We start from the raw sequence: 23,038 nt of genomic DNA, 5'->3' as shown, positions 1-23,038 counted from the left end.
GAAAACTGAGGACATCTAGTGGTGAAAAATAAGTATTGTGAGGGGATAGCTGTGGACTGAGGGTGAGTGCTGCTTTCTTTATTGTATCTTTTATTGGGCTAATCATTTTTATTATTTTTGGCTGGAGTTCCGGTATAAACATTTACAGCATCTACTAGCTGACAGGTCCTCTTTTCTACTTGGCTTGCAGCTTCCAGATGTTCTATTACAGCCACCTATTGCTTGTGGTATTACAGGAGGTTATACCAGATATATACAGTTCAATATTCAGTCCTCTGATCTTTCGTACTGCTCGACAGACGGGACACGTTGGAGATCCTACAACCGACACTTGTGATGCTTCCATTTCTTTACGGCAAAATGCAGGTTCTTGTTCCTCTTCTGCCAGGGGTAGGCGTTATTCACCACCAGTTTGTCATCCTGAACGTCGCCACCGATGACGTAAGTGCCCGTGCGGGTTCCACGCATGATGTTCTGCACGCAGGTGGCGTCCAGGTCCAGCCACTGCTGGAGGCGGGGGAAGAGGTCAGCCTTGGGGAGCGGTCCGTGTTTTAAAATGTCCACCTTGGAGTCCATGTCAAAGTCGGAAACTGAGGACGAGGTCATGTTTCTTTTTGCGATGCGAACTTTTGCAACTACAAAGAAAAAAAAAGTTAATTCTTTGTTTTGTTTTATGTTTTATTTTCTGTTTTTTTGTTGTATTTAACTCCTTCCTTCACCCCAGCTTCCTACGGGAAAGTCTGCCCAATCACATGACCACTGTGGTCACATGATTGGGAGCCAGACCTGCCAACTCCCGATCATTCGTAGAGATCGGGAACTGTTTATCATTTATTTATTGCTCATTTATGAACTTTTATTAGTACCCTTTTATCAGTTTTGTCTTTTATGATCATATCTTTAATAATATCTAGCTCTGCACCATTATTGAATTGACCCATGGTCTTCGCTTTAGCCTCACCATTAGCCTCACCCATGGTCTTCGCTTTAGCCTCACCATTAGCCTCACCCATGGTCTTCGCTTTAGCCTCACCATTAGCCTCACCCATGGTCTTCGCTTTAGCCTCACCATTAGCCTCACCCATGGTCTTCGCTTTAGCCTCACCATTAGCCTCACCCATGGTCTTCGCTTTAGCCTCACCATTAGCCTCACCCATGGTCTTCGCTGTAGCCTCACCATTAGCCTCACCCATGGTCTTCGCTTTAGCCTCACCATTAGCCTCACCCATGGTCTTCGCTTTAGCCTCACCATTAGCCTCACCCATGGTCTTCGCTTTAGCCTCACCATTAGCCTCACCCATGGTCTTCGCTTTAGCCTCACCATTAGCCTCACCCATGGTCTTCGCTTTAGCCTCACCATTAGCCTCACCCATGGTCTTCGCTTTCTGTCTCCAAATTTGGGATAGCTACAGGGGTGGCAGTTATAATTAAAGGACATTCACATCTCCACTGCTAAATGATCAGAGTAGGTGTCCATCAACCAACAGGAGACATTTACTGCAGTGGATTAGGTGGAAGAACAGGGTGACCATCATCTAGAATTGTGAGCTGGTGGTCACCCTATTCAGGAAGTCCTTAGAGCAGAAACTGGAAGGATCAAGAGACATTTAATCATTTCATATCAGCTTTGGCATATTTGGTCATTAGAGACCCCATTAAACATAAAACTGGTGGTTTAGCTCTCCGTTATTCACCAAAAACTATAAACAAAAGAGTGTTTTAGGTGGACTGACCCTTTAATTAGTATGTGGAGGGCCACAGGTCCAAGCCTGCCTTTCCCATCTGATTATGATTATCCGTGCTTTCTATTATATCTTTAGGTTGTATCTTTGTACCTTTTATGGTAGCCAGGTCTCTCGGTAGCCTGTAATGTATTTATACAATAAGCAGTTATATTACTCTCTGTCAGTACTATATGGGAAAGAGAAGGGAACGTCTTGCAGAAGCGAATGTGGTGAGGAGTCACGCGGCTGCTTTCAGGACCTTTTATGGATCTGCAGCTTAAAAAGTTATCTTGAAGCATCTCGGAGATACTTTGGGATCAGTTCACCTCCTCTTCCAGCCAGATAATTTAAGTGAAAAAAAAGAGACCGCTTAAAGGGAACATATGGTGTATTTTTAGGAAGTTAATATTCTTGACTCCCCTGTACTCACAGTATGTCCTCAGTCCGCCAGGTTGAATGATGCCGTAGACTGAGGACATAAATAAAGTCATTACTGCGGTTCCCAGAGCTGGAGAAGGGGAGAGTATTGCAGCTATATCTGCGGTTTACATTTTCAGTACTGCTGGGGGTCCTTTTTTAAAAAAAAAATGATTCCGGCATCAATATATAAAGTAGTTTTTTTTATAGGACTTTTAAATTCTTACACAGTGTTTTTTTTTAAATTGTATTAGGGCTCATTCACACCAGGTGTGCTGATCTGCACTGATCAACACAGGCTCAGCTTATGAACACAGAAAACAATTGTTCCCCATGTGGCCTGTGCACACTAGGCAAGTGCGGTGGTGTGTACAGCCATGGCCAAAAGCTAATTTTCACAAAGTCTGCTGCTTCAGTGTTTTTAGATCTTTTTGTCAGATGTTACTATGGTATACTGAAGTATAATTACAAGCATTTCAAAAGTGTCAAAGGCTTTTATTGACAATTACATGAAGTTTATGCAGTGTTGACCATTCTTTTTCAAGCCCTCTGCAATTCTCCTTGGCATGCTGTCAATCAACGTCCAGGCCACATCCTGACTGATGGCAGCCCATTCTTGCATAATCAGTGCTTGGAGTGTGTCAGAATTTGTGGGGTTGTTTTGTTCACCCGCCTCCTGAGGATTGACCACAAGTTCTTAATGAGATTAAGGTCTGGGGAGTTTCCTGGCCATGGACCCAAAATTTCAATGTTTTGTCCCCAAACCACTTAGTTATGACTTTTGCCTTATGGCAAGGTGCTCCATCATGCTGGAAAAGGCATTGTTCCTCACCAAACTGTTGTCGGATGGTTGGGAGAAGTTGCTCTCGGAGGATGTTTTTGGACCATTCTTTATTCATGGCTGTGTTCTTAGGCAGAATTATGAGTGAGCCCACCACCTTGGCTGAGAAGCGACCCCACACATGAATGGTCTCAGCATGCTTTACTCCTGGCATGACACAGGACTGATGGTAGCGTTCATCTTTTCTTCTTAAAGTTTTTTCCGGATGCCCCAAGCAAAGGGGATTCATCAGAGAAAATGACTTTACCCTAGTCCTCAGCAGTCAAATCCCTGTACCTTTAGCAGAATATCAGTCTGTCCCTGATGTTTTTCCTGGACAGAAGTGGCTTCTTTGCTGCCCTTCGTGACACCAGGCCATCCTCCAAAAGTCTTCGCCTCACTGTGCTTGCAGATGTCCTAACACCTGTCTGCTGCCATTCCTGAACAAGCTCTGCACTGGTGGTGCGCCAATCCTACAGCTGAATCAACTTTAGGAGACGGTTCTGGAGCTTGATGGACTTTCTTGGGCACCCTGAGGCCTTCTTCACAACAATTGAACCTCTCTCCTTGAAGTTCTTGATGATCCCATAAATGGTTGATGTAGGTGCAATCTTAGTAGCAGCAATAGGACTGCACGTGTTTCCTTGCTGGTAAATTAATATTTGTGTCATTCTCAAAACTTTTGGCCAGGGCTGTATGTCTGCATTGTTAAGCAATGCACAAAGATGCTGAATTGAAGTGAAGTTTTGTGACATTTTGTAACAACACATTGCACATCAGCGCACACGTTAAATGGACCATGACATGCACAAGCTGGTTTGAATGGGCCCTTTAAAACAAAACCCCCTCTGTTCTTTTCCATCTTGGCCTCGGTTTGATCTGCAACTGCATCGGTGCTGCACATGTGATCAGTTAAGACAGCAGCCATTTGATAGTTTGACAGTTTCGTTGAGAGCACAAGCAAATGTAACATTTTTGAAACCGTTAAATCAATGGCTTTATTTCCGCTTTAGGTGGAACTAAAGTCAGAAATACCTGTTCTCTAACAACCTTTTTTCGGTCAAGGCACCCTCTAAAATTATGGACAGTCCAGAGGAACCCTTTAAAATTATGGACAGTCCAGAGGCACCCTCTAAAATTATGGACAGTCCTGAGGAACCCTCTAAAATTATGGACAGTCCTGAGGAACCCTCTAAAATTATGGACAGTCCTGAGGAACCCTCTAAAATTATGGACAGTTCAGAGGAACCCTCTAAAATTATGGACAGTCCTGAGGCACCCTCTAAAATTATGGACAGTTGAGAGGAACCCTCTAAAATTATGGACAGTCCAGAGGAAGCCTCTAAAATTATGGACAGTCCAGAGGAACCCCATTCTAAAATGTAAAAACTATTCTAATAGTTTTATACAACGCAGCGACATCCACACGTAGGACACCCAACATTAGAGGTGATTTATTCTTCCAAATCAAATACACTTTTACACACTGGTACTGACTAGTATTCCAATGTTTCTCTTCTCCCTCAGTTTTTCTCCATCATGTGACCCCAGCACTGGCGGAGAGTGGCAGTGGAGGGTCAAACTAGGATGCTGTGCGGGCAACCGACATCCTCCTTATCAACTGATGACATCATTGGTTGTCAGTTAGCCAGTTGGTCATCCAGGGTTCCATCGTATGGACTCAGATGTTGTTTGGATCATACATCTTGTTCAGTTTGACATGCCTGTGTTTTTATGTCTATTGTAAGTATGATACTTACTTTGTTTCTTCAATAAATATTTTAAACGATAATGCACTAGGTCGGTGCGCCCTTTTTCTGTTTCTCCATCTGGATCAATGTTTCTCAACCTTTTTTTTGGTCAAGGCCCCCTCTAAAATTATGGACAGTTCAGAGGCACCCTCTAAAATTATGGACAGTTCAGAGGAACCCTTTAAAATTATGAAGAGTCCAGAGGCACCCTCTAAAATTATGGACAGTCCAGAGGAACCCTTTAAAATTATGGACAGTTCAGAGGCACCCTCTAAAATTATGGACAGTCCAGAGGCACCCTCTAAAATTATGGACAGTCCAGAGGACCCCTCTAAAATTATGGACAGTCCAGAATCACCCTCTAAAACTATGGACAGTCCAGAGTCACCCTCTAAAATTATGGACAGTCCAGAGGCACCCTATTCTAAAATGTAAAAACTATTCTAATAGTTTTATATAACGCAGCGACATCCACACATGTAGGACACCCAACATTAGAGGTGATTTATTCTTCCAAATCAAATACACTTTTACACACTGGTACTGACTAGTATTCCAATGTTTCTCTTCTCCTTCAGTTTTTCTCCATCATGTGACCCCAGCACTGGCAGAGAGGGGCAGTGGAGGGTCAAACTAGGATGCTGTGCGCGCAGCTGACATCCTCCTTATCAACCGATGATGTCATTGGTTGTCAGGACCCCGGCGGCTAGAAGGTTGTAATGGTGCACAATGAAAACCTGTGGCTTTGTGTAACTAAAAGGCAGGCTTGTTCCACCCGCTGGCTTGTAGACAAGTTTTGGGCAATTTTTAGACATTTTGCCAAGGCACCCCTGAGGAAACCTCAAGGCACCCCGGAGTGCCAGGGCACCCTGGATTAGAAAGTCTGGTCTGGATGAATCGAGCTGAGGCTGCTTTTACCTGCTAACCACTCGTGCCAGGTAAGGTGTGCAGTGGCCGGGCTATCTCTTCCTATTTCCGCAGTATGCTTTGAGTCTGGATGGACCTTTCCTCAGCCTGCACCCTCACTAGGCAGCAGCTTCCAACTCGCCAGCCCTTGACATCCTGAGCAGGGGACCTTGAGCTTTTGTTGTGGGTCACATGAAATTGTCCATGCTTCTTTGAGTCACTGATGCCCTGTGTTGTATTCTCCACAACGATCACTGTCAAGTAGGAGGGGAGAACTGTCACATGACCTGTTTGGAGTCATGTGACAGGTTTCCTCCCAGCACTTTTTTTCCCCATTCTTCAGAATAAATGGTCTTCTCTTGCTTCAGTGTCCCAAAGCAAAGAAAGTCCAAAGCACATTATGGAAGCACAGCGCAGCACTTAATAAATGTGCCAGAGGCACTTTTAATAGAAATGCAGCGATACATGGTTGGGACATACCGCTGCTTTATAAATGGGCCCCTATGGCAGCTATAGTGTTTATCTTCTTTTCAAATATAGGTCAGTTGAATCTGGTTTACCTGCTGCTGAATATTACAGAGGAAAATAGTATATTTAGCAAATCTAGAATATATGTGACCCAGATACCCTGCGCTTGTGGAAAGAATGATAGATGACGTCTATGCCTAGCCGAATCGAAGTGGAACACTAAACTACTTAGTTTAACCATTCAGGAGAGAGATGTACACTCTGCGGTCAAGAGCATGTTAATGCCTGATCTTCACACCTATTATATGTCCAAAATTAGGAGGACACCCCTTCAAATTATTGTTCCCAGTAAAAAGTATTGTTAGTACTATAGTGCAGCCTTTCTCAACCAGCGTGCCCAGGCACCCTGGGGGGCCTTGAGGTTTCTTCAGGGGTGCCTTGGCAAAATGTCTAAAAATTGCCCAAAACTTGTCTACAAGCCAGCGGGTGGAACAAGCCCGCCTTTTAGTTACACAAAGCCACAGGTTTTCATTGTGCACCATTACGACCTTCTAGCCGCCGGGGTCCTGACAACCAATGACATCATCAGTTGATAAGGAGGATGTCAGCTACCCGCACAGCATCCTAGTTTGACACCCCCTGTCCCTCTATCAGTGTTGGGGTTTAGGGGTGCCTTGGCAAAATGTCTATAAAATTTGCCCAAAATTTGTATACAAGCCAGCCTTTTAGTTACACAAAGCCCCAGGTTTTCATTGTGCACCATTAGGACCTTCTAGCCTCCAGTGTCCTGACAACCAATGATGTCATCAGTTGATAAGGAGAATGTCCGTTGCCTGCACAGCATCCTAGTTTGACCCTCCACTGCCCCTCTCCACCAGTGCTGGGGTCATATGGAGAAAAACTGAGGGAGAAGAGAAACATGGGAATACTACTCAGTACCAGTGTGCAAAAGTGTATTTGCTTTCGAAGAATAAATCACCTCTAATGTTGGGTGTCCTACATGTGTGGATGTCGCTGCGTTATGTAAAATTATTAAAATAGTTTTTCACATTTTAGAATGGGGTTCCTCTGGACTGTCTATAATTGTAAAGGGTGCCTCAGGACTGTCCATAATAATAAAGGATGCCTAAGGACTGTCCATAATTTTAAAGGGTGCCTCAGGACTGTCCATAATTGTAAAGGGTGCCTCGGGACTGTCCGTAATTTTAAAGGGTGCCTCGGGACTGTCCTTAATTTTAAAGGGTGCCTCGGGACTGTTCGTAATTTTAAAGGATGCCTCGGGACTGTCCGTAATTTTAGAGGGTTCCTCTGGACTGTCCATAATTTTAGAGGGTTCCTCTGGACTGTCCGTAATTTTAAAGGGTTCCTCTGGACTGTCTGTAATTTTAAAGGGTGCCTCGGGACTGTCCGTAATTTTAAAGGATGCCTCGGGACTGTCCGTAATTTTAGAGGGTTCCTCTGGACTGTCCGTAATTTTAAAGGGTGCCTCGGGACTGTCCGTAATTTTAAAGGGTGCCTCGGGACTGTTCGTAATTTTAAAGGGTGCCTCGGGACTGTCCGTAATTTTAAAGGGTGCCTCGGGACTGTTCGTAATTTTAAAGGGTGCCTCGGGACTGTCCGTAATTTTAACGGGTGCCTCGGGACTGTCTGTAATTTTAAAGGGTGCCTCGGGACTGTCCGTAATTTTAAAGGGTGCCTCGGGACTGTCCGTAATTTTAAAGGGTGCCTCGGGACTGTCCGTAATTTTAAAGGGTGCCTCGGGACTGTCCGTAATTTTAAAGGGTGCCTCGGGACTGTCCATAATTGTAAAGGGTGCCTCGGGACTGTCCATAATTGTAAAGGGTGCCTTGAATGAAAAAAAGGTTGATAAACACTGCTATAGTGTACAAAGTTAAGCCAGCCATAGACGGTTTGAATGTCGGCTTCTTTAGCAGGAACCGGCCAAGATTCAAACCATGTATGGGCAGACTGAATGTACCCAAGTTGATCAATCGATCATCTTAGGTAAAACCAACCTGTCAGATTTTACGTACGATTATTGCCAATGGCTTTTGTAGCAGCTAACAATAATCACCGTGTAGAGCGGTAGAGCAATTCGACTGATTCTCTTTCCTGCAACCCGTCATTGCAGAAAAGAAATTTGCTCCATCTATGGCTGGCTATATTTTGGCTGCTAAACACCTTTGGGATGAATTGGAACTCCAATAGTGAGTCAGGTCTTTCTATAACTGATCCCACAAATGCTGTTTTGGCTGAAGAGCACAAATTCTTAGGTACTCCAAAATCTTGTTGAAAGCCTTCTCAGTGGAGTGGAGGCTGTTATAGTCACAAACAGGGGCGGACTGACAACTCATGGGGCCCCCGGGCAATAGGGGATCATGGGGCCCCTGTGTCCTTGCCAAAACTCAAAAAAGCCTATGAAAAGGTACCAGGGGCATCTCATGGGGCCCCCTGCTGATCCCGGGCCCTCGGGCAGTGCCCGAGTTTCCAAATGGTCAGTCCGCCCCTGGTCACAAAGGTAGGTGGCAACTCCATACTGATGCCCATGGTTTTGTAACAGTGGAGGAAATTGACAAAGAGTGGCGCACGTTTGTTCATGCACCACTCTTCTAAACGTAAGAATTTGAGCAGATGCTTTTCCTAATTAACAAAAATGGTGAAGGCCCCTTTGTTAGTTAGGAGCGACCAGTTCTCTGTGCTTCCTGCCATAGACACAGAAGAACAGAGTACTGGAGCTACATGCTCTGATCTCTCTGTTATCACGGCCCCCTGTACTAAGCTCAGAGTGGGAGGCAGGAGGGTTGTCAACTCAGCAGACTCTGCTTGTGTAGTGTAATTACTGCACAAGCAGAGGTGAATGTGAGTTGTCTTTTGACTGCTAACGTCCCATATGACAAGGTCCCACCTGATGAGAATCGGCAACAGTTTTCTGTATGGAAAACTGCAGTATGATAATTAGGGCCAGACCTGTGCTAGTTTATATTTCATTCTAAAATAGAAACTAGCGCAGGTGACAAAGATAGGTTTGAAACAGGCCCAACTGCTTCATTAACGGGGCACACACCACTCCTGACTGTTTCCTGCGCCATTATACTTGTATATATACTCAGTGAAGTGACTGGCCTCAGGTGATACACAGAGCTGGAACAAATCCTCCTACATAAGTTGTACTTGTTTATCTGAAGTCTTCTTTTCTCTACAGCTTTGCAAAGTCCAGAATTTATAAAGCTTTTTGAGCTTTCAGAAAATGGTGCGAAGAGCTGAAAGTGAGGAGAGACCTGAAAGCTGGTTGGAGGGAAGGGACGCACCCCCCTTCACACAGCACACAGAAACAGAGCTGAGGCTTTCAATCACTGTCTGTGTGCTACAGTTCCTTCCACTGTCACCTTATCCACTATTATCTCTTGGTGTCAGGAAAACGTGTCAGAAGTGCCTCATGCAAATAGCAGAGGAAGGAGGCAGCAGACAGAAATGACACTTAGTGCTCTGGATTGAGACAAGTACACACTATAGAGGGATATACTTTGTTCATATTTCATGTCAGAGCTTTACAATCACCTTAATTCCCCAGAGTATGCCCAATAAGCTCATATAGGTGTGGTGGTCAGTATTTATTTATATAAAATATGGGTATATCTTCACTATACTTGTGACTTTGATGATAGCCACAAGTGACCATAGATAGTATCTGCTTTGAACTTAGAATAGAAATTGACTAAAGGACGAGAAGTGGCTGATGGCCAGCAGTGTTTATTTATATTTATATATGTCTACTTTCATTATTTAAAGCGCTGTGCAAACTGTTGGCACTATATAAATCCTGTATAATAATAATACATACACTGCTCAAAAAAATTAAAGGAAGACTTTTTAATCAGAGTCTAGCATCAAGTCAATGAAACTCCTGGGATATCGCTCTGGTCAGGTAAGTAGCAGAGGGGGTTGTTAATCAGTTTCAGCTGCTTTGGTGTTAATGAAATTAGCAACAGGTGCACTAGATGGGCAACAATGAGACGAATCCCAAAACAGGAATGGTTTTACAGGTTGAGGCCACTGACATTTTTTCCCTAATCTTTCCTGACTGTTTTTCACTACTTTTGCATAGGAGTCACTACTGTTAGCATGAGGCGATACCTGGCCCCTACAGAGGTTGCATAGGCAGTCCAACTCCTCCAGGATGGCACATCAATACGTGACATTTCCAGAAGGTTTGCTGTGTCTCTCAACACAGTCTCAACAGCATGGAGGAGATTCCAGGAGACAGGCAGTTACTCTAGGAGAGCTGGACAGGGCCGTAGAAGGTCTTTAACCCATCAGCAGGACCGGTATCTGCTCCTTTGTGCAAGGAGGAACAGGATGAGCACTGCCAGAGTCCTACAAAATGACCTCCAGCAGGCCACTGGTGTGATTGTCTGACCAATCAGAAACAGACTTCATGAGGGTGGCCTGAGGACCCGATGTCCTCTAGTGGGCCCTGTGCTCACTGCCCAGCACCATAGAGCTCTATTTGCATTTGCCATTGAACACCAGAATTGGCAGGTCCACCACTGGCACCCTGTGCTTTTCACAGATGAAAGCAGGTTCACCCTGAGCACATGTGACAGACATGAAAGGGTCTGGAGAAGCCGTGGAGAACATTCTGCTGCCTGTAACATCGTTCAGCATGACCGTTTTGGTGGTGGGTCAGTGATGATCTGAGGAGGGATATCCATGGAGGGACACACAGACCTCTACAGGCTAGACAATGGCACCCTGATTGCCATTAGGTATCGGGATGAAATCCTTGGACCCATTATCAGACCCTACGCTGGTGCAGTGGGTCCTGGGTTCCTCCTGGTGCAGTGGGTCCTGGGTTCCTCCTGGTGCACGGCAATTCCCGGCCTCATGTGGGGAGAGTATGCAGGCAGTTCCTGGAGGATGAAGGAATTGATACCATTGAATGGCCCCAACACTCGCCTGACCTAAATCCAATAGAACACCTCTGGGATGTCATGTTTCGGCCCATCCGACGCCACCAGATTGCACCTCAGGCTGTCCAGGAGCTCAGTGATGCCCTGGTCCAGATCTGGGAGGAGATCCCCCAGGACACCATCCGTTGTCTCATTAGGAGCCTCCCCCGACGTTGTCAGGCATGCATACAAGCACGTGGGGGCCATACAGACTACTAAAGACCATTCTGAGTTGCTGCAATGAAATTTCTGCAAAATGGACTCGCCTGCTGCATCATTTTTTCACTTTAATTTTCAGGGTGTCTTTGAATTTAGTCCTCTGTAGATCGATCATTTTCATTTCCATCAAACGATGGGGCGTCCTTACATTCCTAACACATTACCCCGTCCATGTCAGTATAGAGATCCCGCAGGAGATTCTTACCCATTGACATCTGATGTGTTTTCAAAGTGTTCCTTTCAGTTTTTTGAGCAGTGTATATGTATATATAAAATGCCTTTTGTGTGCGTGTGTATGTGTAGATATATATATATTTGTATTTTGCATACACCTGGGGAAATTGTCAAAACTTTTCTAAATTTTTGCGAGTTGGAGTTCTAAGAATGTCCCACCAGGAGTATATCATCTCCCTGAGTGACGCCTCCACTTTAATGTTGCATAACCCTGGTGAGCTTTGATTTCTCCCAGCGACAGCTGTGAGCGACGAGGTGCGCGTCGGATGCCAGGCGGAGTACTTACTGAAATCATTAGCACAGAACGTATCCAGGATCTCCTTGGCACTGCTGGCCTCGTCGAGTTCACAGTCCCTGCAGCTGGCTCGGGGCACTGCTGTAACAGAAGGCACAAATTAGAGCAAAGCTCCATATTTACCTCGTCTATCTGCATGCCTATCCCTTCCCCCAGTTATTGGCAGGGGTCTCCCCGATTGCGTTCTGCCGATCCTCAGGTACAGATGTGCTGCAGTATAACTCCTTTACAGCAGATGTAGATATTAGTATGAGTTTTATGTGATAGAAAGAAGGCTTTCGGGACACAGAAGGTGACAGAGTATAGAACCCCAGTCCCTGGAGGACACTATTGCGGAGTGCCTGCTTTATCAATGATTTAAAACCACATATAAATGACTTACTTCTCCGATTGCTGGTGCCATTTGTAATTCTTGAGATGCACATGCCGTGGTCAATAGGGAACTGGTCACATTTCAGGATCTCTGGCCAGGGGTATCCATAGCAAGCCATGATTGGTGCACAGCTGTTCCTTACTGCCTCGCACAGACTGCGGCACGGCTTGATGAGCCTGTCCCTAAAGAAACCGTAATTACAGTGTTATTTCTATGTGCTCTTTCATAATATGGGCACTTATTGAAGCAGTCTTTCTCAGCCTTCTTACCCCAAGGAACCCTTGAAATATTTTTCAGGTCATGGGGAACCCCTGCTAAAACCAATTAATTGAGAAGAATGCTCCTTACATTGGTGGTCAGTGGGAAGAATGCTCCTTACATTGGTGGTCAGTGGGAAGAATGTCCCCTACATTGGGGGTCAGTGGGAAGAATGTCCCTTACATTGGTGGTCAGTGGGAAGAATGTCCCTTACATTGGTGATCAGTGGGAAGAATGTCCCTTACATTGGTGATCAGTGGGAAGAATGTCCCTTACATTGGTGATCAGTGGGAAGAATGTCCCTTACATTGGTGATCAGTGGGAAGAATTCTCCGTACATTGGGGGTCAGTGGGAAGAATGTGCCTTACATTCGTAATTAGTGGGAAGAATGCTCCTTACATTCGTAATTAGTGGGAAGAATGCTCCTTACATTTGGGGTCAGTGGGAAGAATGTCCCCTACATTGGTGGTCAGTGGGAAAAATACTCCTTACATTGGTGATCAGTGGGAAGAATGTCCCTTACATTGGGGGTCAGTGGGAAGAATACTCCTTACATTGGGAGTCAGTGGAAGAATGTCCCTTACATTGGTGATCAGTGGGAAGAATGTCCCTTACATTGGGGGTCAGTAGGAAGAATGCCCCTTACATTGGTGATCAGTGGGAAGAATGTCCCTTACATTGGTGGTCAGTGGGAAGAATGCCCCTTGCATTGGGGGTCAATTGGAAGAATGCTCCTTACATTGGTGGTCAGTGGAAAGAATGTTCCTTACATTGGTGATCATTGGGAAGAATGCTTCTTACATTGGTGGTCAGTGGGAAGAATACTCCTTACATTGGTAGCCAGTGGGAAGAATGCTCCTTACATTGGTGGTCAGTGAGAAGAATGCCCCTTACATTGGTGGTCAGTGGGAAGAATGCTCCTTACATTGGTGATCAGTGGGAAGAATGCCCCTTACATTGGTGATCAGTGGGAAGAATGCCCCTTACATTGGTGATCAGTGGTAATAATGTACCTTACATTGGTGGTCAGTGGGAAGAATGCTCATCACATTGGGGGACATTGAGAAGAATGCCCCCTACTTTGGTGACCACTGAGAAGAATACTCCCTACTTAGGGAAGCATTATTTCCACTGGCCTCCAAACAGTAGTGGTCAGAATACTACCCTTACCAACAGCTAAAAAGATCATTGGTGTCATGCTGCTGGCTCTGCCAAGTGGTGTTGGCTCTGGAACTATGCAGACACCATCAGATGTGAGGTCAGTCAACCACAGCTTAAGGAGCCCCTACTAACTTCTGTAGAAACACCAGAGTTCAACGGAACCCTGGCTGAGAATGGGTCTATTAAATTCTCATTGATGAGTTTTCGTACTATTTGTGGATAAATGTGTGTACTGTAGACTTCAGGGCGTATCTAAACTAAATATATCTAGGTTAGAGTTTCAGGTCTTCATTCATGCTAATACAAATTGTTCCTATTTATTGCTAAGAGGTCAATCATTAAACAGATTAAACAAAGATGGCGCCCTATGGTGTATAATAGCCTATAGGGGCAATCAATCATTGCACATATTGGATTGTTTGGTGATAATTTAAAATGAAAGGCAGGTATAGAAATGTGCATTCATTTATTTAAATAGGAGCCTGTAAAACATTGCATCCGCCATCAGCTGTTCATGAGTGCAGTGTCAGGCTCCTGCAGAGTGTTAGTGTAGCTGTCTGCTCATACCTCCTGTATGGGCAGGCAGTTCCTGAATTGCAGGAAGAATCAATGAACTAAGAGCACTCACCAGCTGTATATACATATCTATGATATATTTCTACTGTATCTACATATGCAGGTTCTGCTTTTTGATGAACTCAAGGAAAACCGCTAAATGCACAAAAGTCCATACGGCTGTTACCTGCCAAAGGATTTGTATTTCTGGCCATCCAGTCCTGACATATAGGCAGCCTTGACTGGTAGGGCAGGAGACCTGATTTTTCTCTGCGGTGACTGGACAGTGAAAGGAGAAGCAGCAAACTGACAAGCTCCTCTCTCTGTCACTCTGCTCTCCACTCCTATTAGCATGCTTTCTGCATGGCAGCACAACTGATTGGCTCCTTTTGTTGTTTCTTCCTCACCCAATCTGAGTTCTGCTGTACAGCGACTACAAGGGGATGATACCAAGTCAGATTCATCTACTTACACTGCCCGCAATAAAAAATACATTTACTGGCTCACAGGCAGCACAGTGGCTAAATAGTTAGCATTCCCGCCTAGCAGTACTAGGGTCGCTCTTTCGAATCCCAACCATGGCACCACCTGCCTGGAGTTTGCATGTTCTCCCTGTGCCTGCGTGGGTTTCCTCCGGGTACACCAGTTTCCTCTCACACTCCAAATACATGCTGGTAGGTTAATTGGCTCCTGTCTGAATTGCCCCTAGTATGTGTATGTATGAATATGAGTTAGGGACCTTAGATTGTACATCCCTTGAGGGTTAGGGACCTTAGATTGTACGCCCCTTGAGGGTTAGGGACCTTAGATTGTACACCCCTTGAGGGTTAGGGACCTTAGATTGTACACCCCTTGGGGGTGGGGACTGATGTGAATGTACAATATATATGTAAAGTGCTGTGTAAATTGACGGCGATATATAAGTACCTGAAATAAATAATTAATGTAACTTCTATCATTTCTTTTATATCTGCCAAAAGTGTGGTGTAATGATTACAATGTACAATTTTGGGCAGCACAGTGGCTAAATGGTTAGCACTTCCGCCTGGCAGTACTAGGGTCCTTGGTTCAAATCCCAACCACGGCACCACCTGCCTGGAGTTTGCATGTTCTCCCTGTGCCTGCGTGGGTTCCCTCAAGGTACTCCGGTTTCCTCCCACACTCCAAAGACATGCTGGTAGGTTATTTGGCTCCTGTCTAAATTGGCCCTAGTATGTGTATGTATGAATGTGAGTTAGGCACCTTAGATTGTACGCTCCTTGAGGTTTCCTCCAGGTACTCCGGTTTCCTCCCACACTCCAAAGATATGCTGGTACGTTAATTGGATCCTGTCTAAATTGTCCCTAGTATGTGTATGTATGAATGTGAGTTAGGGACCTTAGATTGTACACCCCTTGAGGGTTAGGGACTGATGTGAATGTACAATATATATGTAAAGTGCTGCGTAAATTAACGGCGCTATATAAGTACCTGAAATAAATAATTAATTGATGTAACTTCTATCATTTGTTTTATATCTGCCAAAAGTGTGGTGTAATGATTACAATGTACAATTCTGGGCAGCACAGTGGCTAAATGGTTAGCCTGGCAGTTGGTTCAAATCCCAACCATGGCACCACCTGCCTGGAGTTTGCATGTTCTCCCTGTGCCTGCCTGGGTTTCCTCCAGTTTCCTCCCACACTCCAAAGACATGCTGGTAGGTGAATTGGCTCCTGTATATATTGTCCCTAGTATGTGTATGTATGAATGTGAGTTGGGGACCTTAGATTGTACGCCCCTTGAGGGTTAGGGACCTTAGATTGTACGCCCCTTGAGGGTTAGGGACCTTAGATTGTACACCCCTTGAGGGTTAGGGACCTTAGATGGTACACCCCTTGAGGGTTAGGGACCTTAGATTGTACGCCCCTTGAGGGTTAGGGACCTTAGATTGTACACCCCTTGAGGGTTAGGGACCTTAGATTGTACACCCCTTGAGGGTTAGGGACCTTAGATTGTACGCCCCTTGAGGGTTAGGGACCTTAGATTGTACACCCCTTGAGGGTTAGGGACCTTAGATTGTACGCCCCTTGAGGGTTAGGGACCTTAGATTGTACACCCCTTGAGGGTTAGGGACTGATGTGAATGTACAATATATATGTACAGAGCTGCGTAAATTGACGGCGATATACAAGTACCTGAAATAAATAATTAATGTAACTTCTATCATTTCTTTTATATCTGCCAAAAGTGTGGTGTAATGATTACAATTTATTTCTCCTCCTCCATCCGACATACTGATAATCAGTAGACGGTGACTCTACATATATAAATACAAATACATTTCTGAATCTTTGAAATAGATAATAGAAATCCCACTACTGTACGTTACATTACAAGAAAATAGTACACAGTGCTATAAACTCCAGATGTATATCCAGTGAAAACTTGCGATATTCTTCCTTGGAAAGAATGTATAACTTTCAGGTTGAAGACAAATATAAGTGTGAAATTTGAAGTCTGTATTTGGCACCACCGCGTGCCCATTGCCTGACTATAGATCGATTGTGTGTTATAATAGGATGGAACACATCACCGCTGGAGGTGACTGTATGTAGGTAGGTGGCCTTAAATCTGTTGTCAACTTCTATGTTTCACTGAAACAAAGGATAGGAGGCTACGTGATGCCCGGCAACAGCAATGACGCACGTACGGGTCATCCGACTATAATTCAAAGAGACATCCAACAATACAAAAAGCCATTAATGGGGAGACAGGGCAGTTAATTGCCGTGTGAGTGACGCAGGTAGAGTCACTATTTCTATGTACTAAAATGAGGAGTGTAATCATGTGTTCCCCATTGGCTCCAGGGAGGTCATTCTGCTCATTGGAAGAAAGGGAAGGTGGGGGGCAGCATTAGATAAAGAGTTCAAGTATGAGATTTATTTGACAGAATCGTATCATATCGGGGGTACAGAGGATGACAATGGAAATAGGGTCATAGCTATGGCTTAGTGCTGGGGATTAGACTTGCAATATGTGAACATTTTCAGGGCAGTTTTGGGATAAGCTTTCATCTAAGGAATGAAATCTGCTCTGTGGATGAAGATGCTGGATTCAATGTGGCTATTGAGTGGCAGGACAGGTTAAATGGTATACTAGGATGTAGAAATTAATAGAGACAACCAACTTTTCCATAGTGTTTTTTTTTTTTTTAGATGCAGTGATCTAAACCCTTGGTGCCCAGTTGGTGTTTCCCTATTGCCAGGTTATAGCAGTGATCTCTAGCAGTCTCTTGTAATGTGTTTCCAACCTATGACTCTCTTGAAGCATGTTCCCAGTCTTCAAAAATTCTATATCATGTTCGCAGTCTGACAGTCTCCTGCAGCATGTCTGAAGTCTCTGACTAACTCTTGTATTATGTCCAAAGTTTCTGACCATCTCTTGACCACAGTCTCTAATGATCTCTTGTATCATGCCTACAGTATCTGTTCATGCATTGTATCATGTCCACAGTCTCTAACCATCCCTTGTATCATGTCCACAGCCTCTGACCATTTCTCGTATCATGTCAGCAGTGTCTAACCATCCCTTGTATCATGTCCACAGCCTCTGACCATTTCTTGTATCATGTCAGCAGTGTCTAACCATCCCTTGTATCATGTCCATAGCCTCTGACCATTTCTTGTATCATGTCCACAGTCTCTAACCTTCCCTTGTATCATGTTCATAGCCTCTCACCATCCCTTGTATCATATCAGCAGTCTCTAACCATCCCTTGTATCATGTCCATAGCCTCTTACCATCCCTTGTATCATGTCAGAAGTCTCTGACCATCCCTTGTATCATGCCCATAGTCTTTGACCATCCCTTGTATCATGTCCATAGCCTCTGACCATTTCTTGTATCATGTCAGCAGTGTCTAACCATCCCTTGTATCATGTCCATAGCCTCTGACCATCCCTTGCATTATGTCAGCAGTCTATAATCATCTCTTGTATCATGTCCATAGCCTCTGACCATCCCTTGTATCATGCCAGCAGTCTCTAACCATCCCTTGTATCATGTCCATAGCCTCTTACCATCCCTTGTATCATGTCCATATCCTCTTACCATCCCTTGTATCATGTCCATATCCTCTTACCATCCCTTGTATTATGTCAGCAGTCTCTGACCATCCCTTGTATCATGCCCATAGTCTTTGACCATCCCTTGTATCTTGTCCATAGCCTCTGACCATTTCTTGTATCATGTCAGCAGTCTCTGACTATCCCTTGTATCATGCCCATAGTCTTTTGACTATATCCTGTTGTGTGTCTGGAGTCTCTGAGACTGGATATTCACTGAATTTTATGTGTGGCTCTTTGGTGATGTTGGGGGTCACACTTAAGTCCCCCATATCAAGAAAGTTGACCACCACTGATCTAAAGATGTTAGTTCTTGGCCCAGGATATTCTCAAGAAACCCTTACCAAACCCCTGACCATAAAGCTTGTCAAAGACGGATCAAAATTGAAATTCGACTGGTCGCTCCTGAACCAGCCAAATTTCAGTCAGTGTATGGCTAGAAGTAGTACATAGGTCAAATTCCAAACAATTTTTCTGTGGAAAATTGTAATTTCGAATTATCGTTCGAATTGCCAACTATTAGTGCAGCCACAGCAATGGTCAATTTTCGTGCGACAATCGAATTTGAGTGATTGCGCATGTTGGAAATTTTTGGAAAAGCAAAGAAAGTTCTAATCAGTGATGGGAGAATTGTGAAAGAAATATAATCGAAAAAGAAATGCGCATGAGCTGCGACCTGGAAAGAAAAAAAGATTCCCGGCCACAAAATTTCTTTTCCATAACATGAGGTGCAATTGAAGGCTTGGTTGGTTGAATTTCGAAATCAAAGGTGGCACTTTTTGGATTACAAAATATTTCAGATTGACAAATCATTCAGAATTCGACCCATATATGGCCAGTCTTAGGCTACAGCCACTGATCAGTGTATTCTAACAGTGCTGGTACTGTCAGGATACAATGGCCAGTCAGAGGGATTTCTCCATCCACCTCGTTTGTTTGGATCAAAAAAAACCAAGCATCATTTGCCAGCTTAACGCCTAACCTCATCCCTGGGATTAATCCCTTAGACCCCCGTGAACAATTAACCTTAAGCCTAAAGCCAGCCATGGCCATTTTCCGTCCACATTTTGTTCCTAGTTTTGCGAGGTAGAAAACCAGATCGAAGGTGCAATTGTATCATAATACAGTTAAGGCTCATTTATTGTCCACATTAACATAATATTATGGCTGGAGGGGGCTGTACGCATTTCACGGCAAAATTTATACACATGTCATCTGTGGTGGGCAGTATTACCACCAAACCTGACCCTTTCAAGGGTTAAAACAGGCAATGAGGAGGTGACTTATGGCCTCCTAGTTGCCTGCCAATGGCCCTTTGAGGCCCCGTTCACCCGGGGCAATTAGCTGCGTGCCTGGAGCAGAGCCGTGAGTTACCGGCATGGGGATGGACAGGTGGTGTGCAACCCTGTGCGGGCAGTCCCAGAGATGTCTATTGGGACATGCAGCTGCACAGACACAGCTGCTGTGTCCCAATGTGACATCCGTGAAGGTGCACGGATCACTTTTCGGAGGGCAGTGAAAACAAGTCCTTATTTTGGATTAGCAGGCACAGTTAAGTGAAACATAATAGGAGTCCTGGAAAATCTATGCTGTACCATGTTGATACAATAACATCAACCAATGCTCCCAATGTTGACCACCTATGGAGTTAACTGGTAATTTCTGATGTTCTAGATCAGCCTTTTGCAACCTTTTCAGCATAGAGTAACCCTAGAAATAACTTTATGGCTTCTGGGAACCTCTGCTAAAAATGATTATATTTCCATCTCTTGATACATCAATGTGATGGTCAGTAGGAAGAATGCTCCTTACACTTGTGGTCATTAGGAAGAATTCCCTCTTACAGATAGCTAAAAAGATCAGTGGTGTCAGTGGGAACTTATCTGAGAGGTAGAACTTGCTTATTGCTCAAGGAACCCGGAGCAATCCTTGAAGGAACCCTGGTTGAGAAACTCTGTTGTACATTATATTGTAAAAAAAAACATTTTTTTAACCAGGAGAGGTCCGGGGTACGTACCTGGAGATTTTAAGGGGGGATAAGGGATTCCTGGATTTTGGATTAGCAGGCACAATTAAGTGAAACATAATAGGAGTCCTGGAAAATCTATGCTGTACCATGTTGATACAATAACATCAACCAATGCTCCCAATGTTGACCACCTATGGAGTTAACTGGTAATTTCTGATGTTCTAGGTCAGCCTTTTGCAACCTTTTCAGCATAGAGTAACCCTAGAAATAACTTTATGGCTTCTGGGAACCTCTGCTAAAAATTATTATATTTCCATCTCTTGATACATCAATGTGATGGTGAGTAGGAAGAATGCTCCTTACACTTGTGGTCATTAGTTAGAATTCCCTCTTACAGATAGCTAAAAAGATCAATGGTGTCAGTGGGAACTTATCTGAGAGGTAGAACTTGCTTATTGCTCAAGGAACCCGGAGCAATCCTTGAAGGAACCCTAGGGTTCCATGGAACCCTGGTTGAGAAACTCTGTTGTACATTATATTGTAAAAAAAAAAATGTTTTTTAACCAGGAGAGATCCGGGGTACGTACCTGGAGATTTTAAGGGGGGATAAGGGATTCCTGGGGAGTCATGGGCAGGTGGAGGACCCATTTCAGTGCTATTGGTTTCCTGGTTTGTGTGGTCCAGGGGATTAGGGCTATCAGGGTTCTAGTGATTACCAAAGTCTAAGTACAATTATTTATTCAGGCATGCCCATTTTCATTCAATTTCAACAACTTACTAGGAATTCTGAACACAATCACAAGTAATCAGCAGAAACAAATCAATCAATTTTAAGTAACCACCAGAACTTGGTCAATGGTGACGTTGATACTGGCCAATAAATTTACAACTTCAACGCAGCTTATTGACAGATTGAACGAAAATGGATTCAAAACATAAAAGTACTGTATTAAATACAAATCCATCTTTTTACACTCAGTCAAAGCCACCATTTTAAGTCTTTGACTGATTTGCAATTTCGGCAAAAAATGGATTGAAACTTTTGATCTGTCAAGTTGCCACATGTATGGCCAGCTTAACATAACCCTTAAAATGAACCATTAATACATAACCTTACTCACCCAAGTTGATCTAAAACCTAAATGAATGACCATTTAGGGCATATTAGTAGTGGATATGACCTTCACCAAACATTCACTGATGGTGAATCAGTGACTGACATGTAAAAAAAACTTGCAGTTGAAAGATTCACCTCTAAAGAATGTTTGATGAATGCCAGATTCACTACTTTATAAATAAATTAGTGTGCTATAGCATGGTGTACCTCAAACAACGGACATTTTTTCCCATAAGTTACCATTTTCACATTGGGAGACAGCTGTCACCCTGTAACAGGAAGTGCCTGATCCATGGTAGGATCACCAGCCATTAATTTAATAACAGCTGCAGATTTAGAAATATTACAAATCGCTTTTGGAATTATATCAAAGTATAACTAAAGGCAAAATTGTTTTTCATAAAGAGTGGAGAGGGAAATACATTTTATTGCTGTCTGTGCCCCCGTTAGGGAGAGTCACTCTCTCTATTTGACCTGTTTACCATTAGCATTCAACGTGAAAGTAAGGGAAAAATCACAAAAATTGGGTTGTCCCCAGAAAAGTAATAGAGGAGAAATCTTCCAATGGGGACACTAGTTTTGGGTGACTTGGGGTTCCCCATAAGATTCCTTTAATTTGCAGGGATTTCCTATAGCTACCTGTTTGGCTGTGGGACAGGAAGTAAAGGTGTATCTCCCCAACGGGGCACAGATGGCAAAAAGAAAAAAAATTGACAAGGGTATAACCCTCCCTTACGCTATCCAAAATGGAAAAGAAAAGTTTTGCCCACAGTTCTACTTTAACATACTAAAGCTTATATAAAATTTTAGTGATTGGGTTTATATCTCCTCTAATCAATTTTCATCAATCTACTTTGGGATTCAATTGTTGTTTTCAAATATAAATCACCATGATCTTACTGGCTTCCTCATGCAATGTAATATGCATAAAAGGGGGGTCTTACCCTTCCAAGCAAATAGGCGCAAAAAGCGAACATAGGAATATCCGTGCGTCTGGGTGACATTCCCGCGCGAGTAGCGGCAACCAGCTAGAAGATTGCTGGATCACCTCCGCCATGGTCTCATGCTCCAGCAAGTTCGGGATCCTCATTTCGGTGTATCCAATGCCATAGCACAGAGGCATGTGCCTTGGGATAGTCATACATCTGGAGGAACTGCTCACAAAGTCCACATACGTAGCCCAAGAGCCACATGTCAAGAAACAGACCAAGAAGACCAGCGGCCACCCACAGCCTTGACGTCCAAGGTGTTGGCGTTGCTGGGCTCTCGTCATCTTCTAGCCTGTAGCCTAATGTGTATGGAAGTTGCGATGTTTCTTCTACACAAACCACCAAGCAAGTGACGTTCTTCTAGATTTGGCTAATGGATTTTTATAGTGCTGAAGCCAATTTCCTCCTAATCCTTTCTCATTAAGATCCATCACTCTTGGTGCTTCAGTGGACAAGACAATCCACAGTTTGTGTTTGCCAATGGCCCTGATTGTTTAGTCTTGCAGGGGGCCTGCTTAAACCAGCAGGTGTTGTAATGAGGACAGACAAGGGGGTTGGAAGTTTGAACTTTCCCGCATGGAGCTTTATCTTTGCCCATTATTGTACTTCTGATTGGATCTCCGTTGGAAGCCATTTGTCCGACCCAGCCCTCTTTCCCCCCAACTTGCGATAATTAACCATCGCCTCGAATTCTAGATATCTCCCTCTTGTTATTTTGTGTCCGGCTGA

At 44.0% G+C, this 23,038-nt stretch overlaps 2 protein-coding genes across 2 annotated transcripts in view; one reads left to right on the top strand and one right to left on the bottom strand.

The window, feature by feature from the left end:
- Nucleotides 1–23,038, top strand: part of P4HTM (prolyl 4-hydroxylase, transmembrane) — a 91,901-nt gene that overhangs the window by 21,603 nt on the left and 47,260 nt on the right. The gene's annotated exons all lie outside the window — the stretch shown is intronic.
- LOC149442035 (secreted frizzled-related protein 5-like) lies at nucleotides 58–22,625 on the bottom strand. Its single transcript, XM_089656590.1, has 4 exons — nucleotides 22,265–22,625; nucleotides 12,166–12,338; nucleotides 11,775–11,864; nucleotides 58–635 (listed from the first exon to the last, which is right to left on the bottom strand). Exons 1-4 carry the CDS (start codon nucleotides 22,591–22,593, stop codon nucleotides 319–321), a joined length of 909 nt encoding a protein of 302 aa, XP_089512716.1. The 5' UTR covers nucleotides 22,594–22,625; the 3' UTR covers nucleotides 58–318.

The sequence above is a fragment of the Staurois parvus genome, unplaced genomic scaffold, assembly GCF_062004578.1.
Source record: "Staurois parvus isolate SC_StPar_1 unplaced genomic scaffold, SC_StPar_1.0 ptg000920l, whole genome shotgun sequence".
Taxonomy (NCBI): Eukaryota; Metazoa; Chordata; class Amphibia; order Anura; family Ranidae; genus Staurois; species Staurois parvus.
Note: the sequence above shows the minus strand (reverse complement) of the source record. Positions and strands in the feature narration are given on the sequence as shown.

What these genes read in the sequence shown, in the direction of transcription:
- LOC149442035 (XM_089656590.1), bottom strand. Translation starts at nt 22,593, where the DNA reads ATGACGAGAGCCCAGCAACGCCAACACCTTGGACGTCAAGGCTGTGGG. An exon ending in TGGCACCAGCAATCGGAGAA is followed by an intron (nt 11,865 to 12,165) that starts GTAAGTCATTTA and finishes CTTCTGTTACAG; the next exon opens with CAGTGCCCCGAGCCAGCTGC. An exon ending in GTTCTGTGCTAATGATTTCA is followed by an intron (nt 636 to 11,774) that starts GTAAGTACTCCG and finishes TTTTCTTTGTAG; the next exon opens with TTGCAAAAGTTCGCATCGCA.